The sequence below is a fragment of the Kwoniella shandongensis genome, chromosome 13 (genome assembly GCF_008629635.2).
Source record: "Kwoniella shandongensis chromosome 13, complete sequence".
Lineage (NCBI taxonomy): Eukaryota > Fungi > Basidiomycota > Tremellomycetes > Tremellales > Cryptococcaceae > Kwoniella > Kwoniella shandongensis.
The window spans coordinates 444708-461682 of NC_089299.1; the positions used below are offsets into that span (position 1 = coordinate 444708).

The window sequence follows — 16975 nt, forward strand, 5'->3', positions numbered from 1 at the left end:
TAGGAAGGAGGATCCTTTCAAAGGGAGGTCGTGCTGTACCTGAATAATTGTCTGGTTTTTTCGAGTTGCAGCTGTTCTAGATGCGTTTTGTGATGCCAGTGATGATGTAGAAAGCGTTTCCGTCGTGATAAGTTCGTCACTGGTGCAAATCTATCTCTATGTGATGACGATGATGGTGATGGTGAAACTCGTTGATATAAAGTTGTAACGAGTTGAAGCTTGATTTTGTTTTTGGGGAAGTTCGGTTTTCGGCAGTAACCGGAGAGTGCAGCGACGTGTTACATACAGCACTGCTCGTAATGTCATTAGGATTTGATAATAGATCATTTGTTTTATATTCTGTAATGCCACGTATACTCTCGTACCCTCTCGTCACCGTAGAGATAAGCTTAAGGACAATATCTGATTACCACGTGTCTCATCGGTTTGTTATTGTTTTCTCTTCCGAATTCCTCGAGGTCAAAATGGAAATCAATCAGTCAATTTCGGACATTCGCATTGTGACCAGCATGGACAAAGAGGACCAGATGGGTACAAAGAATGAGTCGATACTGTAAGAAGATCCGACATTCTATTCTCACTCTACAAGTACTAGAACACCCCCAGGCAGACCACTCGATAACACTCGGCAGCACTACTCAGTGCAATACCAGCTGACTTGCGCGTCACAACGTGTGTGATTTACGTCTCGACGATCATCTGATCAGATCTGTCCTTATACATTGATCTACCTATCAGTTCTTTCCGTTCGCTTTTGAACACCATATATCTCCCCATATTATCGTATTCGAGTCCCTCCAAACTCAAATACTTTTCTTACCCACCTCACCATGTCGCCGCCCAACAACATTCCAAAGCTCGACACGACCCGATACTCACTCCAACCTCCATGTGGTCTACCTTCTCCTGTCCTTTCATCTCCGCGAGCTGCTCCTACAAAGCCCTCGACCTTGTGCACGGAAGCGGAAGCGGAGGACAGCACCACACTGCTTCCTCCCTCTGAGCAATACCGCGAATCGACCCTCGTAGAACTAGGCACTTCCCCTTCAGAAGATTCCAACACCCTTATCTCATGCTTCACCCACCTTTCAGTGTCCTCACTCGCTCAAGGCAAGGGACCTGTTATCCAGCGATTCCCAAAACCTCCCCCACCGGTTCCATCCTCTACGCTAGGGAGTAGGGAAGAACAGAGGAGGATCTATCTAGGTCCGAAATTGAGTGATAGAGCTACAGGTGGACCGAATGCGGGTCCATTGATTGAGAGATTCAGTTGTCTCTTCCAGGATCGTGAGTAATGGATCCTTCATTGCGAGTTGCATTGGTTCGCTGATCACTGCTGTTCTCTCGGGGCTAGAGTACGACTGTCAGTCCAATCCGAGGGGTATTGTTTCCCTCGGAGTCGCAGAGAACTTTTTGATGCAGAAAGAATGTATGGAGGTGGGTGATTGTGTGGTTGTCCTCTTGCTTCTCACTCGCACATGGCTGACCTTCCCATCACTCGTTGTAGCTCTTCAGTACCGCCTTGAAGGACAATATCACCCCTCTTGATTTATCGTACGGCGATTCCTTGTGGGGAAGTCGACGGATTAACAGGGCCCTCAGTGGACTGTATAACGACTGGTTCAATCCTGCTGAAGAGGTCAAGCCAGAACATATCATCACTGGTGAGCCGACCGGAGGTGCAGAAATGTCGCACGATAGCTGACTTCTCTTGGCTAGGTGTGGGATGCTCCGCTGGTAAGTTTAGACAGAAGGAGTGACATCTCGAATAGCACGCTGACTTCCCCTAGTACTCGACCAGCTGTTCTATACCCTCATGGACGAGGGAGAAGCCATTCTCCTTGCTGCCCCATAGTATGTGCAATCATATCAACTCAAAATTTGCCTTATACCTGAATTGACTGATCTGTGTTCCAGCTATACCGGCTTCGACAGAGATCTAATCGGTCGAGGTCGTGTACGTTTGATACCTGTCCACGTGCCAGCTGGTGAAGAAGTGTTCGGTCCAGAATGTCTCCGTCTTTTCGAGCAGAAGCTCGATGAGGTTGCCAAAGAAGGTATCACCGTCAGAGCAGTGGTGAGCTTTGATTCTTATAGGTCGGAGACGACTTCGAACGCAGCTGACATGTTGAGGTTATATCCAGATCGTGTGTAATCCGCAGAACCCGTTGGGGAGAACATATTCCCGATCGACGTTACTGGCATATGCCAAATTCTGCGAAGAGAGAGATCTGCATCTGGTTTCCGACGAGATTTACGCTTTGAGCGTGTACGAGAATAAAGGTTGGTCAGCACGTTCCATGGGAGCAAAATCAAAAGTTCTGACTTGTCGAGATAGATTTCCCCGACGCTGTCCCGTTCACTAGTATGATGTCCATCGATGTGGAAAAGGAGCTTGGAATCGCGTTCGACAAAGCTAGGCTGCATGGTGAGCTACGTTGGTGTTGCATTGCTGCACTAGCTGACGATCTTCGCAGTGGTATACGGGATGAGCAAGGAGTAAGCTGGTCATCTCGGGCTGTAGGAGAGATCGGGGGCTAACGTCGCATGTTACATATCCAGCTTCTGTGCCAACGGTCTTCGAATCGGATCTCTGATCTCGCAGAACAACCCACTCTTGCTGAGGGCAATGGCCAATACCTCAATGCTGATGAAGAGTGAGTTCACAGATATGCTTCTCCTTCAACTTGTGGTTTAGTGTCGTAGCCAAATAGACTCAAACTGACCTCGGCCTACAATGCAGTTTCTTCACCCGCCGACGTGATCTGGTCAACACTACTACTTGACCCGCCCGCTTTGAAGGACTTCATCACGACGAACAGAGCCCGTCTGACAGAGGCTCACGCTTTCGCTAGAGGATGGTTCGAGAAGCATGGCGTGAAAGTGGCAGATTCCAATGCGTGAGTGCAAGAGCGAAACATCTATCGTGCGAGGAAAATAAAACGTGCGGCTGACGGCAGCTACAATCTCGTAGGGGTAATTTCATCTGGGTCAACATTGGCGGCGCGTTAGGATTCTCGGACGCTTTGACAGAGAAGAAGGTGTTCCAGAAACTGTTGGATGGCGGAGTATACATCGTGAGTTGGACCCACACCATACTCAGGGACGACTGCTCTTAGAACCTCCTTATAATGCCGAGTCTGATGTACTTTGCTTAGGCTCCTGGAACTGCATATCATTATCATATCCCAGGATGGTACAGGGTGACATTCAGTGTCCCGCGCGATAATCTCGTCGTGAGTTAAACGCCTTCGTTGCCCTTAGTCGCGTCGTCCGGACCGAAATCTGATCTTCTGAGATTGAACCGCAGATCGGCCTTGAGAGAATCGCTTCGCTCCTAGAGCTCGAAACAGTTGCCTAAATCGACGGCAGAAGTACCTTTTAGACACACTCATACTAGATGCATTATACTACTCTACTTCGCTGTTGCACTGAACGACCTAAATGCGACTGATCAAACTAAGTTACTATCATGATATCGTGGTCCATTTGCGTCTTCATCGACTACCAGTCAATTAATCCAGGTACAGTGTGTGAGAATCGACCAGGCACTTTCTCGCCGACTGCTACTGTATGTCGCCATAGTCGATGATAGGGGATTGTCCCGTCTCTTCGAACAAGTTACCTAATCCGCGGGTGCTGTACTCGGAGGTGTCGGGTTGTGCTCGCCGCTTCATTGATCTACCTCATTCGTCCTCCGCGACCACCAATGTTTCCTCATCCTCTCGCTTCTGCTCCTGCCACTACCCTTGCTTACACACCCATAATCCATCTGTTCGTCTTTGCTATTTCTCGTAACGTTACTTCTGATCGTATTCCCCCGTTGCTCATCATCACCTGTTGAGCCCGTTGCTGTGTGATTGTGTCGCGTTGATTTCTTCAACCTTCTCGTCGATTTTGCCGCGTTATGAGTCGCACTGGTAGACGTTGAATTGATCAGACTATTCCTAGCTCTACTCATATCGAGTGAGGACGAAGGCGCACTCTCTTCTCCAGAGTTGGAGTGCAGCTGAACTCGCAGCTGGTCGTCCGTATATCCCCTTTCGGGGATTTGCGAGACTGGTCGAGTCGACAAGTGTTGATCTACAGGTTGGATGAGAGGGTTGGAGAACGCATGTACCGCTTTGGGACGAGGACGGATCTTGATCGTCGCATCTTTGTCTTCCACTTCTCGTGAGGATGGATATTGAGGCGAGGTTGGTGAATGGATCATATTAGGCAAGAAAGAAGTCGTGGGATCTAGCTGGTATGATGATGATGACGGCGGAACAGAGTCTCCTGGCTGAGGCTGAGATGCAACGGGGAAAGCGTGCGCTACGGCGGATAGTGGTGAGAGGGTTGAGTGTCGATCGTAGTCGTACGTTGTGGTACTTGTCCGAGTCGAAGCGATACCAGCTCTAGACTGGCTACCACCTGATACTGGTACTGGTACTTCGTGCTCGACTTCCTGGCTGACCTCCACAATCTGGCCTAGCTGTTCCATCGCAGATGTCCATGCTTCTTCCGCCACATGAAGACTTGCCCAGCCTTGTTGACCTAGTCTCTCCGCCTCCTTGAGCAAATCTGCAGGTAAAGATTCGCCTTTCCTCTCTCGTTCCTGTGCTCGAGCAAGCCGACGTGTCAGCGACGGTCGAGTCGGCATGGCTGTGAGATTATCGTAGGCAGCTTGGACCGGATCATACTCCCTGGAGTGTGTTCGGGAAGTGAACGGAGTATGTGGCCTCGATGTCATGGCATTCTCCCCAAGCGATGTATCGCTCGCTCGAGGAAGTGGCACGCCGTCATAAACAGCGGACGTGCGTCTCGAAGGCGCACTACTGGTGATTGGTAGACCATCCGGCATGTCACTCTCGGACGAGGGTGTTTTTTGTGCCATCTCCATGAGGACACTTCCCCAATCCAGACTTTCCTGCGCCATCCTTCGCATTGACCTGTTAATCTCTTGGATCGTCGTTGAGTGTCTCATCAAGGCAGCTGCGTGGGTAGAGAGGAGGTGACTAGCAATCAAAAGTGGCAGTTCGGAAGTCGGATTTTGACCCGGTGGTAGAGGAGGGATGAACGTCGGTTCAGGCGTCTTCAGTCTTGGTGAAGCGTGTTGTGAAGGCGATTGAGGACGAGGTCGACTCCTGGGTGTCGAATGTGGCGACACATAACGGGAATTCCCCATGTCGGTGTGAATGTCCTGATGTTCGGGAATGTCGTTCCCATGTATATAAACAGCGGATGAGTACGGTCTGTCGTGAAAGCTGTTCATCTCACTTATTGCAGAGTTGCGTCGTGAGGTAGTGTCACCTGCGAGAGCCGTCGAAGGCTGTGAAATCCTGGTAGAATTGCGCCTTGATGGCAATTGATCTGTTGGGTGATCGGGATGACTCGACTCATCGAAAGCAGTGTAATGACCGTTTCCCACCTGTCCGACTGGGCCACTTTCTTTCAACTCCGTCTGGGCGGCATCATAAAACGTCGATTCCTCATCGATCAAGGGTGCTCCCTCTCCTGGTCCCTCTTCCTCTTCCATTAGGTTCTCGACGTAGAGCACCCTTCTCACTCCTTCAGAGTGGGTGATGACCGACCCATCAGTCGATTCAGCCCGACCAAAGGCAACTCGACTGCTTGCTGAACCAGGCGGGTTTTCTAAACTCGGTGATCGGTGATATCCATGCGCTCCGTAAATGTCAGAACCGTCATCTGGAATACCGAATGTGCCAGACGTACGTATCGCTCTCTGCAACTGCAATGGAGCAGGCGACTCGTCTGAGTCCGCTTGACCAGCAGTATTGGGTGAAGAGGACGGCGGCGTGTGGGATATCAAAGATCCATTTGCATTTCGACTTCTTTTGGATAGTTTGCGTGTCATGTTACCATCTCGTTGGGCATCGGAGCCAAAAATGGAGGACAAGAGACCTGATACTCTCCGACGATGGGTCGTGTTGTTTCGCGAAGGAGGGGTTGTTCGACTATCTGTCGACTTGAGCGAATCGGGTGATCGGGACGATTGGCGGGCGGCATTGCGACCTACAGGCGTCGTGCCCTGATGTACCGCGATGTCAGCCTTTTTGGCCGAAAAGGAAGGTACGACACTTACGCTTTGTTCCACCATTTCTTGGTTCGATTGTATGGGACTACCAAGCGGACTCAATCGATTTGCCCCTGTCACGTTGGCCACTAGGACGCCTCCTGGTTTAGGTTTTCCATGATAACTATTAGGACGGTTGCTGTCACCCCACAAACGAGTTCCGGGCGGACTACGAGATTTCTTCTTGAGTAAACGCGGAGAGAAACGAGAAGAGTCCTTCAGTGAAGTGGCAGCTGGGAATTCTTCTAGCGGTACGTTCAACAAGACCGGATATGACAGCCTTTCGAGAGACACCCTGGTAGCAGATCGAGTCAGATCGGTTTCCTGAGCAGGGCTATCGTCAGCAGTGTGTTTGACAACCGAGTGTACGGGTGACTCACGCTCATACTCTGCTTCTTTGGGGATGTTTTCCTCTCGTCCGAGTCCGCGCCGAACATCGGCCAGCTCTGATGCAGGCCACTGCCTGCCTCGATGCCGACTCTTGCCACCGTGATATGATTGCTATCTGAGCTTTCGGTTACAGCACTATGGCCCTCTTCATCCTCGTTCTCCTCATGGGAAGACGGAATTCGATCTCTCGCCTCATCGCTGACCGTTCGTCTATGAACAAGTTTGAGCGGAGGAGGCGGGGTCAGTGGTCTTGATGGTTTGACTTTCGGAGGAGGATTTCTAGGAGGCGGTAAGAGTCCACCTGGGAGTGGCGCAGAACGAAATGAGAAAGGTACGTATCGATCAGAAGTTGAGAAGGATCGAGAATGGAGTGGTAGAGGTCGTGGACGGTATGGGGATCGTACTGGGAGTGTAGGGCTGTTGCCTCTTCCTCGAATAGGAAGGGACGTGGTTCGTTGTCGAGCATGATTGTTGCTATCCGCCGTCGTTGTTGCTCCTGTTGTAAGACGAGGAGGAACGGTGTGGTTGAGAGGTGGGGCATCTTGAGTGACTGTATCGGTCGAATGTTTCGAATAAACACTAGCATCGTCATCGTCATCATGCTGGTCGGGATGCTCAGAGCGATAATCGGCATCATCTTGTGGCAGAGTCAAAGTGCGTAGGGAGTTTGGAGTCGTGAGCTCCGTGATTGGTGAGAGAGAACGAAGGGGTGGTCGATTTGCAGAGATCATCATAGCGTAGAGTTACGGCTGTGACTTATGGTCAGTGAGTCAAACTTGGTGAGCTGACAATTGGACAAGACACTTACGGAGGCTGGGACACTGCCATCAAACCGCTCGGTGTTAATGTCGTTCAGCCGGTGCTCACGTCAGACCTTGTTGCGAAGCCGTTCGATTCGGTAGATGGATCGGATTCCTTGTTAGAGGAGAGATAGGAGCGAGCAGTTCAGCAGACGTGGGCTATTGAGCGGAAATGACTATCAAGAGAGCATGTCTACGAGAATATGAATGTCGTGGTAAGCGTATGTAAAATTGTGTTCTGCCAATGATCAAGGGACTGACGGCGAAGTTGATGCCAAATCGGAACGGTGTGAGGTATGTACGGGCATACACGCAGATGAAAAGGCACTCGGAGGTTGTTTCGGCAGTAAGAGCAGGCCACTGAATACGCAGGATGGAAAGATGAGGAAGGAACAAGTTGGGAACGAATCAGTTGATTAGACGATGATGTGAGATGTAAGTGACATTATCCGTTGTACGATCGTTTCCCCACATGCGCGCGCACACACACACACACACACACACACACACACACACACACACACACACACACACACACACACATGCACACGGAGATGAATATGAAACGGGCAAATTGAAACGGACAGGATGCACAGACCCGCAAGAGCACAGACCACTCATTCCCAACCCAAGCCAGCCCAACACGACGAAAGCCGAACACCTTCTGTCCAACAAGATGCCCCGCCAAGAGGTTGGAGGCGTCCACACTTGTAATAGGGAGTCAATGCTTATGTTCATGCCACCCGACTTCCTCAACTGGTGAAGAACGCTGCGCGGTGTTTCATCAAAGATGAAGCACGGACCTTGTTTCGGTTTCGGCTTCCTTCTCGGTCATCACCGAGAGTACATCATTTCAGCGCACTATTGACATGAAATATGGCTTCGCTGGTATGTCAAAGGCACTGCACTCGACCAATCAAGACGAAGTATTGTAAGCTCAAATCGTCATTGTGGGTGATGCATCATGCAATGTTCTGTTTTGCTTGGCTTGACTTGTATGGATGGTCTCCTCTTTACTCCGCGCTTGCCGCTTACATCGCCCAGACCTTGGCACATCCATCCCTACCTCCCGAGACCAAATACTTGTCGATGAACCTCATCTTCTCCGCCGGCTTCGTATGTCCGTTGACCACCAATCGCGAATGGTTGTGCGTCGTCCTGTTGTACACTTCCACACCGTTCTCGCCGGTACATGCGACTACTTTTCGACTGTCGAATTGAAGGGCGGTGACGGGGAATTCGTATCGATGTACCTCTGAGACGGCACCCATTCGAAGGTCCCATATCTGTAACATGTGAAGCCAAGTAAGCTTCGTATGCTTCACCCAACGTTCTTGCAGCCACTTACTCTGACGGTCTTGTCCAAACTACCAGTGACGATGTTCATCTCGTCGAATTGCAGACATGTGACAGGTGCTGTGTGTCCAACCAATGTCCTGTGGGCCTGACCAGTACGCACTGCAACGATAGATCGACATTAGCCCTCACACTTTCAATGCTATTCCCAGACAAGCTCGTTCACACTCACTATCCCACATCCTCACACCACCATCTCCACTACCACTCGCCAGAGCATATCCCCAGAATTGCACACCACCCACGAAATCCTGGTACATCTCCCAACTACCGTCCGCATACGGCGGCGTCGGTACACCAAAGTTCTGACTTGTCACAGCGCTGAGCAGGCTCGCTCCGGATATACCGACAAGCGACGCGCCTGGAGAAGGTAAGATATCGTCGTAGTGGATAGATCCGAAGGAGGTCGAGGAGCGATGAGAGAGTTTGGGTGGCGCAGTTGGAGTAGGCGCAGGAGCAGGTGGAGGGTTCGAGATAGCCCAGAGTATGTCCATGGTGAGAACACATTGACCGGTTGCAACGTCCCATTGTCGAATAGTCTTGTCGGAAGATCCTGTAACCAAACATCCGTCCTCGTAGTACAAGGCCGTGACACTCTTGCTGTGTCCTTCCAATGTCCTCACGCATGGACTCCCATCTCCAGCTTGAGTGGTCTGGGTGATACCGCTAGGTCCCTCCTCCCAATCTTCGTCCTCCTCGGCGGCTCTCTGCTCTGCAATCCGCTCAAGCGGGTCCTGCCTTGCGATCTGGCTGAGTTGATTTTGTAGCCGTTCCTCATAGTCTTCTACTATTCGCAGATCCCATAATCGAACGTTTCCATCGGCGCCACCAGTGAGACAGAGAGTGTCTTCAACTTGCAGCGCTTTCACGGTGCCTAAATAATGCTACACTTAGTTTGTGATAACCTTTGCAAGTTGGCTCGGAGGTCTGAGTGGGGAATGCTCACCAGAATGCCCTCGCAACTCCCCGATCTCCTCTCCATCGCACAGATCCCACACCTTGACCACGTCGTCTTGCCCCGCAGTTACCAGCATTCCATATGGCTCGCTGAAGTCTACAGCTGTAATTGGTGCAGTATGCCCTTGTAAAGTCTATAGAGTCTTCATTAGCCGAGACTCTCGAGATCGAAAGACCACAAGATGACTGACCATGAAAGCAACGCCAGACGGTAATTCGTCGTGTTCAGACGGTAAGAATGCAGGACCTTTTCTTCTTCTCGAGCTCTTATTGCTCACAGCTGCAGCTGTAGAGCTTGGTAGAGCCTTTGTCCCTGCTGCAGACTTGATAGCGGGTGACGCCATCAGTTCTTGTACACCTTCAAGCTCGTCATCGAGTTCCAGATCTTCCTCCTGTAGATGTAAGAGAGATGTCTCGAGCCTACGACGGATCTCTTCAAGAGCGTCGATTTTGGCTGAGACTTCGAAGATTTCGTGTTGAATGAGGGACTGTAACAAGGACACCAATGTCAGTTCTTCCAAGGGACGGTGAGAGAACGACGAATATGACCTACCTGTCTCACATGGAGATTCTCCTTGTCCTGAGCAATCTCATCTGCTTGCTGTACCAGATCCTCCAGTCTCAACTTCCCTTCCAGATGTCTTCCCTCTGATATCCTCCTGCCCTCTCTCTGTCTCTTTCGTCTTTTGGCTTTTCTCCCCACTCCCAATTCGCCTTCATCTTCAGCTTCATCTTCTTCCCCTCTTTCAGTCAAGAGTCCTCTTGCTCTATCTCCCAATTTCTTCAGACCAATCTTCTCATATCCCAGATCTGCATCAACCAAACCACCTCTGATCATCCTTCGTCTCTGTTTCGGCAACTCAGAAGAAGGGACCGTAGCCTTGAATCCTCTGATCAAAGAAGGTATCTCCTCTCCTTGGGAAGAGGGATCACCTCCACGTGTGGGGTCTAGTGAGAGAGAGGTGAGCTTGTCGACCGCTTCGATGATGGCGAGCGAATTAGACGTGGTTCGGTTTTGCATATTGGTCAGACCGGAAGGTAAGGACGTAGGAAGACGAAGGAGAGTGCCGGGACGTGAAGGTGGTCGACCGAGTGTACGAGAAGATACTTGAGTGCTTGGCACGTTGTTCAAGAATCGAGGTTGCATGAGCGAGGGAGTGACTAGACATAGGGGACATTCAGCTATATGAGCCTTGTCCGATTCGCACATTAGACTGAGGCTTCCCGAGACGACTCACGATCAGACAAGATCCTTGTACTCCCCGAAGTCCTACTATGTTCGGATTGGAACGAACCCATGACTACCTCTTTGGCAATTGACCAAGTACCATTCAGTGACGACATGTACGGTGCGGAAATCGGATCGAGAGCCTGCCGCAAAGGCTTGTCGGGATGCCCATCTTGGGCTGGCATTGGGTATAGTCGCCCTGCGGGTGGATTGTAGTCGTAAGGAGATGAAGTATATGAAGCAAGACCGGTAGAAGTGAGGAACTATGTAGGTGTAGTTGTAGAAGGGTGACTACTATGCAGAATGCAGGGATGGGAGAGATGAAGTCAGTGGCGGTAAAGAGGTGATTTCAACTTACCCGAATCAGATTCAGCATGCAGGCAGCTCCCTCCACTGAAATTTCAGAATTCAGTCCACTACGTTCGACTCTGTGCATATACCTTGACAAAAACAACAAGCATTGCGTAGCTCATATACCCCACTCTGACTACGTAGATATCTTCTTCAACATGGCACTCGTCACAATATCCGGTTATCCATGTTCTGGCAAATCTACTCGAGCTCATCAGTTGAAAGATTACTTTGTGTCGAGATTATCGGACCCTTCTTATACTGGACCTTCGTTGGACGTCGCAGTGATTGATGATGAAGGATCTCATGTCCCTCGATCAACATATGACTGTGCGTATCTAAACATATGGTCTCGATCATAACCCCCCTAACCCCTCGGTAGAGGAAGCGTCGCCCACATGTCGTTTAGCTTAGCTGACGCCGTTACACAGCCAGTGCACTCGAGAAATCAGGACGGGCGAACCTCTACACTGCTGTCACACGATCACTAGGTACCGATACGATAACGATAGTCGACTCTGCCAATTATATAAAAGGGTTCAGATATCAGATGTACTGCGCTGCCAGAGAATCGAGAGTGCGACCTTGTACAGTGAGTGCTGCCCATCCGACCGTCTGGCGTGGTACGCAGTGCATCAAAGACTGCCTGTGACGGGACGGTGGATGACTTCGCCGAAATCGTTGTTGACCTTTGTTATCTTTTCCTTTCGTAGATACACGTCGTCGCCCCTCCTGACAAGTGTCGAGAATGGCACAAGAAGCGAGGAGAATGCTCCTACAAACCTGCAACGTGAGTTTGCTTCTCCGACTCACCCATCCTTCAGATCGATCACTCGACTTCGCAGTCATTTCGCCTTACATACTCCCGGCTAAAGCTGACAATTAAGCTTGATCTGTTGCGTAGATTCGATAACCTAATCATGCGATTCGAAGAACCGTCCTCTATGGTCAGATGGGATTCGCCTCTTTTCACAATACCATGGGATGAGGATCCACCCTTTGAAGATATTTGGAATGCTATAACGAAAGGGGACAAAAAACCTCCAACGTCAGCTGTGCTCCAGGTGGGTTATACCCCTTCTGCTCTCGAAAGGTCTTTGCTGACGGACTCACTTTTGCGCTCCTCGTTCCCCTTCCTCAATATAAAACTCGTTGTGCCTTACTCGCAACGACCACTTGCAGCGCAACAAACCCCCTCCTAACACATTACAAACTCTTACCTCGACAACATCCACCATCGTCACCTCTCTCCTTTCTCACCTATCAACATTCCCATCATCATCCACTTTCCCTATCCCTATCCAAATCTCCTCGTCATCCGAATCATCATCGTCGGTCCTACATCTTCCGGCAGATAGAAGAGTCACATTGAGCGAGATGCAAAGACTCAAGAGACAATATGAGAGCGTGCAGTTGAAAGCCCAAGCAAGTGGAGGGTTGGCTGCAGATGGGGGATGGACAGAGGCAGAGGTCGCGGTGGGGTTCACGAGGTTCTTGGAAGAGCTTTGGGGGACTAGATAAGAAGGAGGGGTTAGAACATATTGGTTGTAATCATCTCACCGCGGCGGGTCAGTCAAGATCGCGCATGGACAAGGCGTTCGCTGTCCTCTGACATCGGGATTGCACAACCGATGGTATCCTTAGCCTGGAGATATCAAGGCCATACCTTGGCTTGCTTATAGAATGATCGAAGCGTCGATGATAGACATATGCGAGTTAACGAGTGATGCATAACAATGATAACGATGACAAACAGATGATCTAGGCTGTCTAATCTAGAGCGTGGGTATCGTGCGATGCGTGGTATATCCTCCTCTCCTTTCCTTACTTGGCGTATCCGCTGGTTGTCGACCTGCTCTTCTCCTTATCCAAATCTCTCCCTTCATAATATGCTATCCTCCGCTCCACTACGAAATCCGATATCCATATCAGTACTATCACTTCTACTACCATTACAATAGTGAGTAGACGACACTCACAAGTCTCAATCTGCCTATTTGCCTCTATCAACCTCGTCATTTCATGGTGCGAACCTCCCATATCTGGGTGTTTCTTCTTAGCCAATTCCAAATACTTTGATCCGATGATTTCATCCACTTCTTCCTGTTTCTCTACATCCAACAGATCCGCCGAACGAGGTACGTTGATCTCAAATGTTTTGTAATATCGTTTAGGATCTGGCAAAACTTCAGGATACTTGGGAATCCGTTGTTGGGTACCGGGTGACGAAGAGAGCGTTTGACGAACACGATCACTTTGTAATTTAGCTCGAGTGCGGAGATGCGTCATTCTCTTTCCGGCCCATGAGGCTCCATATCGCGAAGTCGTCGAGCTTGTCTCGGTAGGACCGGCGGTGGAAGTTGCTGAGGACGAAGAGGTTGATGTAGATGACGAGGTGGACGTTGTACCTGTACTACTTGTTGCGGGTCGTTTAGCCTGACTAGGACTGGCTCGAGCTGTGAAAAGTGACGATCGGGTGGGTGTGACTTGAAATCGTTTGATAGGGAACAGAGGTTCTTCGAGTGACTTTCGTCCGTGTAGACTTTCATCGACGTATTCCCTATCCACATCGTACAGATCAGCATATTGCACTTCTTGATATTCGGTGAATGAATCACAAGCCGTACTCACATGATAGTTTGTCCACTGATCGATTGACTCGGTGCAATCAAAGGACATATCCTCTCATCTTCCCACATTGCTTCTGTCATACGACCTCGTCGCCGCATCGAGTTCCATACAGTCTTTACGATCTCATTGGATCGTTGAGCGGGTCGTGTGACATGCACATAAAGCTGGTCCGTCCCATCTCTCTCAGATCTGAAATTGCTGATTAAGTTATGCTGTGTAAAGATGTCACAACGGTTCATCAATCTCCGAATATTGTAGGCGAGAAAACATGACAAGCTTACCCCTTCGTTATTTGGTAATTCAAACGAAGGCTGAATTTGACCTTTTGGCCAGTCTACACGGAATGAGTGGTCGTGTCCTACCATATGACCGTCCATATAGGCTGTCCCATTGCGCAAGGAGACTTTATACGCCAGACCTGAAAGGGTCGTCAGGTCAAGATCAAGGTGTCTTTCCACAAGGGAGCTGGATCATCACGTACGATAAGTAGGCACAGCGTATACTTTCTGCCGGATACTCACTCAGCTAACTCTCCAGGGCAGGGCTAGAAGATAAATCACGAATCAACTCACAATATCCCTCGCCATGACTAAGACCTCTTCCCAATCATCATTCAAATCCCCTTGCAGCCCTACGATCTTCTCCATCTCGCTCCTCTCAAATCTCGGAGGAGCTAACGCAAATTTCGGAGCAGTTTCCGGGTTCCAATCCGGGTTCATAAACGGATCGGCCTTTCCTACTGGGAGAGGATCGGTGTATATGCTCGGCGACGAGGAAGGGAGGAAGACGCCGTTATTGGCTTCGGCAAGTAAAGTGGTTTTGGTATTTGCTAAGCGGAGACCGTGACGAAGGTAGATTCCGCTGTGTTGTCAGGGCAGACAATGATAAAGTCAGCAAGAGCTTTTATGCTGGGATTCAGACCCGCAATGACTGATGGCAGCGAGGATAGAACCAATAGCCACGCAGAGCGGGAGTGGAAACAATATCTGAAAACCCTTGGACAAGCACTCACCTGGCCCAATGATCCTCCCCAACTGCAGATATCGAGAACCCAAGCTCGCTCTGAAACCTCTCCGCTGAATTAGCATAATCAGGTCCATTTGTCTTGCGGTGTCGATGTTCGGATCGCTGATCGCATATCATTGTGATTATCCAGAATGGTATGAGGTGAGGGACAGCTTGCATTGCCGAGGGCTAATTGGGGGAAAACATGAGCATGTCGATTCTTCTTCTATCTTTGTCATATCGAACAACACATTTTGAGCATGAGCAATGGTATGGAATAAGAATGGATCTTTCGATCAAGACAGAGTATGTAGGTATTGTGAACAAGTTCGAGCAGATATCCAGCCTACTCACCCAGCTTTGTCGAATCCTGGCAAACCTCGAACCATCCGATTGATGATTAACAAAAACAACCGGATGTCCAAACCATATTCTCTTATATGGATCTTGTTTGACCAGTGCTCCTTCTAAAGTATCATCAACAAGCTCGAACGTGCTTGACGAAGATGACGAGTATGAGCGGGCGTTATCGCATAGCCGGGGACGGTTCGAGAGGGGTCGAAGGGTGGAAAGATGGAGATGGAGATGGACTCGCTGGGCAACGCTTTTAACGCGAAGAGCCTTCAACGGGCCAGGGGTCATTGATGACATTGTGACGGATATCTTACTCGGCTGCACATGAGTTGTGAGGTGATAATGCAGGCTATATCTTGTGCTTTCGTTCAATGCAGATGTAGAGACGATAATGATGAACAATAGAACAACACATCTGAACTTTCAGGAAACGAAGAGCGAAAACACGCTCACGTGACTTTATATCGTCCATCGCATACATAGTGATTTCAAGGAAGGTGAAGTGATTTTATGCATAGGATGTAGAAAACACAATATGCACATCATCACAGTACACCCGCGTCCTTCAACTTGGCCACAAGCTCGTCAACACTCTCAACCTGTACATAAAGTGGTTGTTAGCAGTCGATTAGGGGGATTGAAGAAACGTTTGCTCACCTTGCCACCGCCCTGTCTCTTGGCAGGCTCAGACACGGAAATGGTCTCGAATCGAGGGGTCTGTGTAGAAGGTGGTCAGAGAACTACTCCGTCCGATATATCCCAGAGGAAGGTGCGACTCACAAAGTCGAGACCGAGGTCTTCTGGTTTGAGGGTCTCAATCTTCTTCTTCTTTGCCTTCATGATGTTGGGCTGGACATAACGCATTGATCAGCTATGTTCCACGTGTCGGTCAGACCGCCAAGCTCACCAAAGATGCATATCGGGGCTCTGTTATAGCATTTCGTCAGCTTACAGTCTCCAAAGCAAAGAACAGCCAACTCGATTGCTGGCGATACCACCACTCACCGTTCAACCTCAGATCCGTTGTAACGATCAATGGCAACTTTCCCTCGACAATTTCCAAACCACCATCAATCTCTCTTGTAACCTCTACTTTACCTCCATCGGCAATGGCGACCTTGCTCGCAAAAGTACCTTGACCCCAACCCAAAAGACCAGCCAACATCCCACCGGTGGAACCTGAATCGTCATCAATGGCCTGTTTACCCAAGATCACCAGATCGAATTTGTTTTCGCCCTCTGATCGATCGATGATCTTCTTGATGGCGTTGGCGACGGCGATAGGTTCGACGACGGAAGATTCCGGAACGGTAATGTGGATACCGGCATCGGCACCCATAGCAAGTGCAGTTCGGATCGTGTCGACAGCCTTGGGAGGACCGATGGAAAGTGCTGTGATGGACTTTACGAGTTTGCCGTTCTTCTCTCGTTGTCTGATGGCCTCTTCGACAGCTGGGGAAACGACGCAATACGTGTCAGAGCAGAGTCATACGTATTGTGACTCGACGGTTGTAGGAACATACCAATCTCATCGAAGGGGTTCTAAGGTTCGGGAAGCGATATTATCAGTCAAAGCCCATTGTCTGAAGACAACGCAAGACAGCTCACCATAGAGTGCTTCACAGTAGTATCGACACCCTTTCCATCCGAGGCCACTCTGATCTTGCTACAGTATCATCAAAACGTGTCAGTCACCATGGCCAAACTATGATCGGCCGAAACGCGCTTGTCCATTCGGAGCATACTCACACAGCATAGTCAATGGACCTTTTCACCGGCACGAGGATGTTGACGAGTCTGGGAAGTGTGGGGCGCATGCTGGCGGGT

The 16975-nt window shown here is 49.8% G+C and overlaps 6 protein-coding genes across 6 annotated transcripts; 2 read left to right on the forward strand and 4 right to left on the reverse strand.

Moving 5' to 3' along the window:
• Positions 1–830: 830 nt before the first annotated feature.
• Positions 831–3361, forward strand: CI109_106856 (uncharacterized protein; the record flags this gene model as incomplete). The annotated part of the gene is made up of 14 exons (XM_032002079.1): positions 831–1287; positions 1355–1437; positions 1508–1664; positions 1720–1737; positions 1791–1854; positions 1918–2077; positions 2145–2283; positions 2339–2428; positions 2478–2499; positions 2563–2657; positions 2744–2900; positions 2975–3077; positions 3159–3236; positions 3311–3361. 14 exons carry the CDS (start codon positions 831–833, stop codon positions 3359–3361), a joined length of 1674 nt encoding a protein of 557 aa, XP_031863636.1.
• Positions 3362–3673: 312 nt separating this feature from the next.
• CI109_106857 (uncharacterized protein) lies at positions 3674–7197 on the reverse strand (the record flags this gene model as incomplete). The annotated part of the gene is made up of 3 exons (XM_032002078.2): positions 3674–6031; positions 6086–6400; positions 6457–7197. 3 exons carry the CDS (start codon positions 7195–7197, stop codon positions 3674–3676), a joined length of 3414 nt encoding a protein of 1137 aa, XP_031863635.2.
• Positions 7198–8297: 1100 nt separating this feature from the next.
• CI109_106858 (mitochondrial division protein 1) lies at positions 8298–10992 on the reverse strand (the record flags this gene model as incomplete). The annotated part of the gene is made up of 7 exons (XM_032002077.1): positions 8298–8552; positions 8615–8724; positions 8795–9496; positions 9569–9713; positions 9771–10067; positions 10133–10740; positions 10818–10992. The coding sequence occupies 7 exons, from the start codon at positions 10990–10992 to the stop codon at positions 8298–8300; spliced, it is 2292 nt and encodes a 763-aa protein (XP_031863634.1).
• Positions 10993–11316: 324 nt separating this feature from the next.
• CI109_106859 (uncharacterized protein) lies at positions 11317–12679 on the forward strand (the record flags this gene model as incomplete). The annotated part of the gene is made up of 5 exons (XM_032002076.1): positions 11317–11488; positions 11590–11750; positions 11872–11948; positions 12063–12222; positions 12341–12679. 5 exons carry the CDS (start codon positions 11317–11319, stop codon positions 12677–12679), a joined length of 909 nt encoding a protein of 302 aa, XP_031863633.1.
• Positions 12680–12982: 303 nt separating this feature from the next.
• On the reverse strand, positions 12983–15445 carry CI109_106860 (uncharacterized protein; the record flags this gene model as incomplete). The annotated part of the gene is made up of 8 exons (XM_032002075.1): positions 12983–13065; positions 13138–13718; positions 13790–14001; positions 14071–14207; positions 14271–14295; positions 14362–14650; positions 14802–14983; positions 15149–15445. 8 exons carry the CDS (start codon positions 15443–15445, stop codon positions 12983–12985), a joined length of 1806 nt encoding a protein of 601 aa, XP_031863632.1.
• A 248-nt stretch (positions 15446–15693) lies between these two features.
• On the reverse strand, positions 15694–16965 carry CI109_106861 (uncharacterized protein; the record flags this gene model as incomplete). Its single annotated transcript, XM_032002074.1, has 8 exons — positions 15694–15747; positions 15806–15865; positions 15929–15997; positions 16056–16075; positions 16154–16600; positions 16672–16690; positions 16757–16814; positions 16898–16965. The coding sequence occupies 8 exons, from the start codon at positions 16963–16965 to the stop codon at positions 15694–15696; spliced, it is 795 nt and encodes a 264-aa protein (XP_031863631.1).
• Positions 16966–16975: the final 10 nt, after the last annotated feature.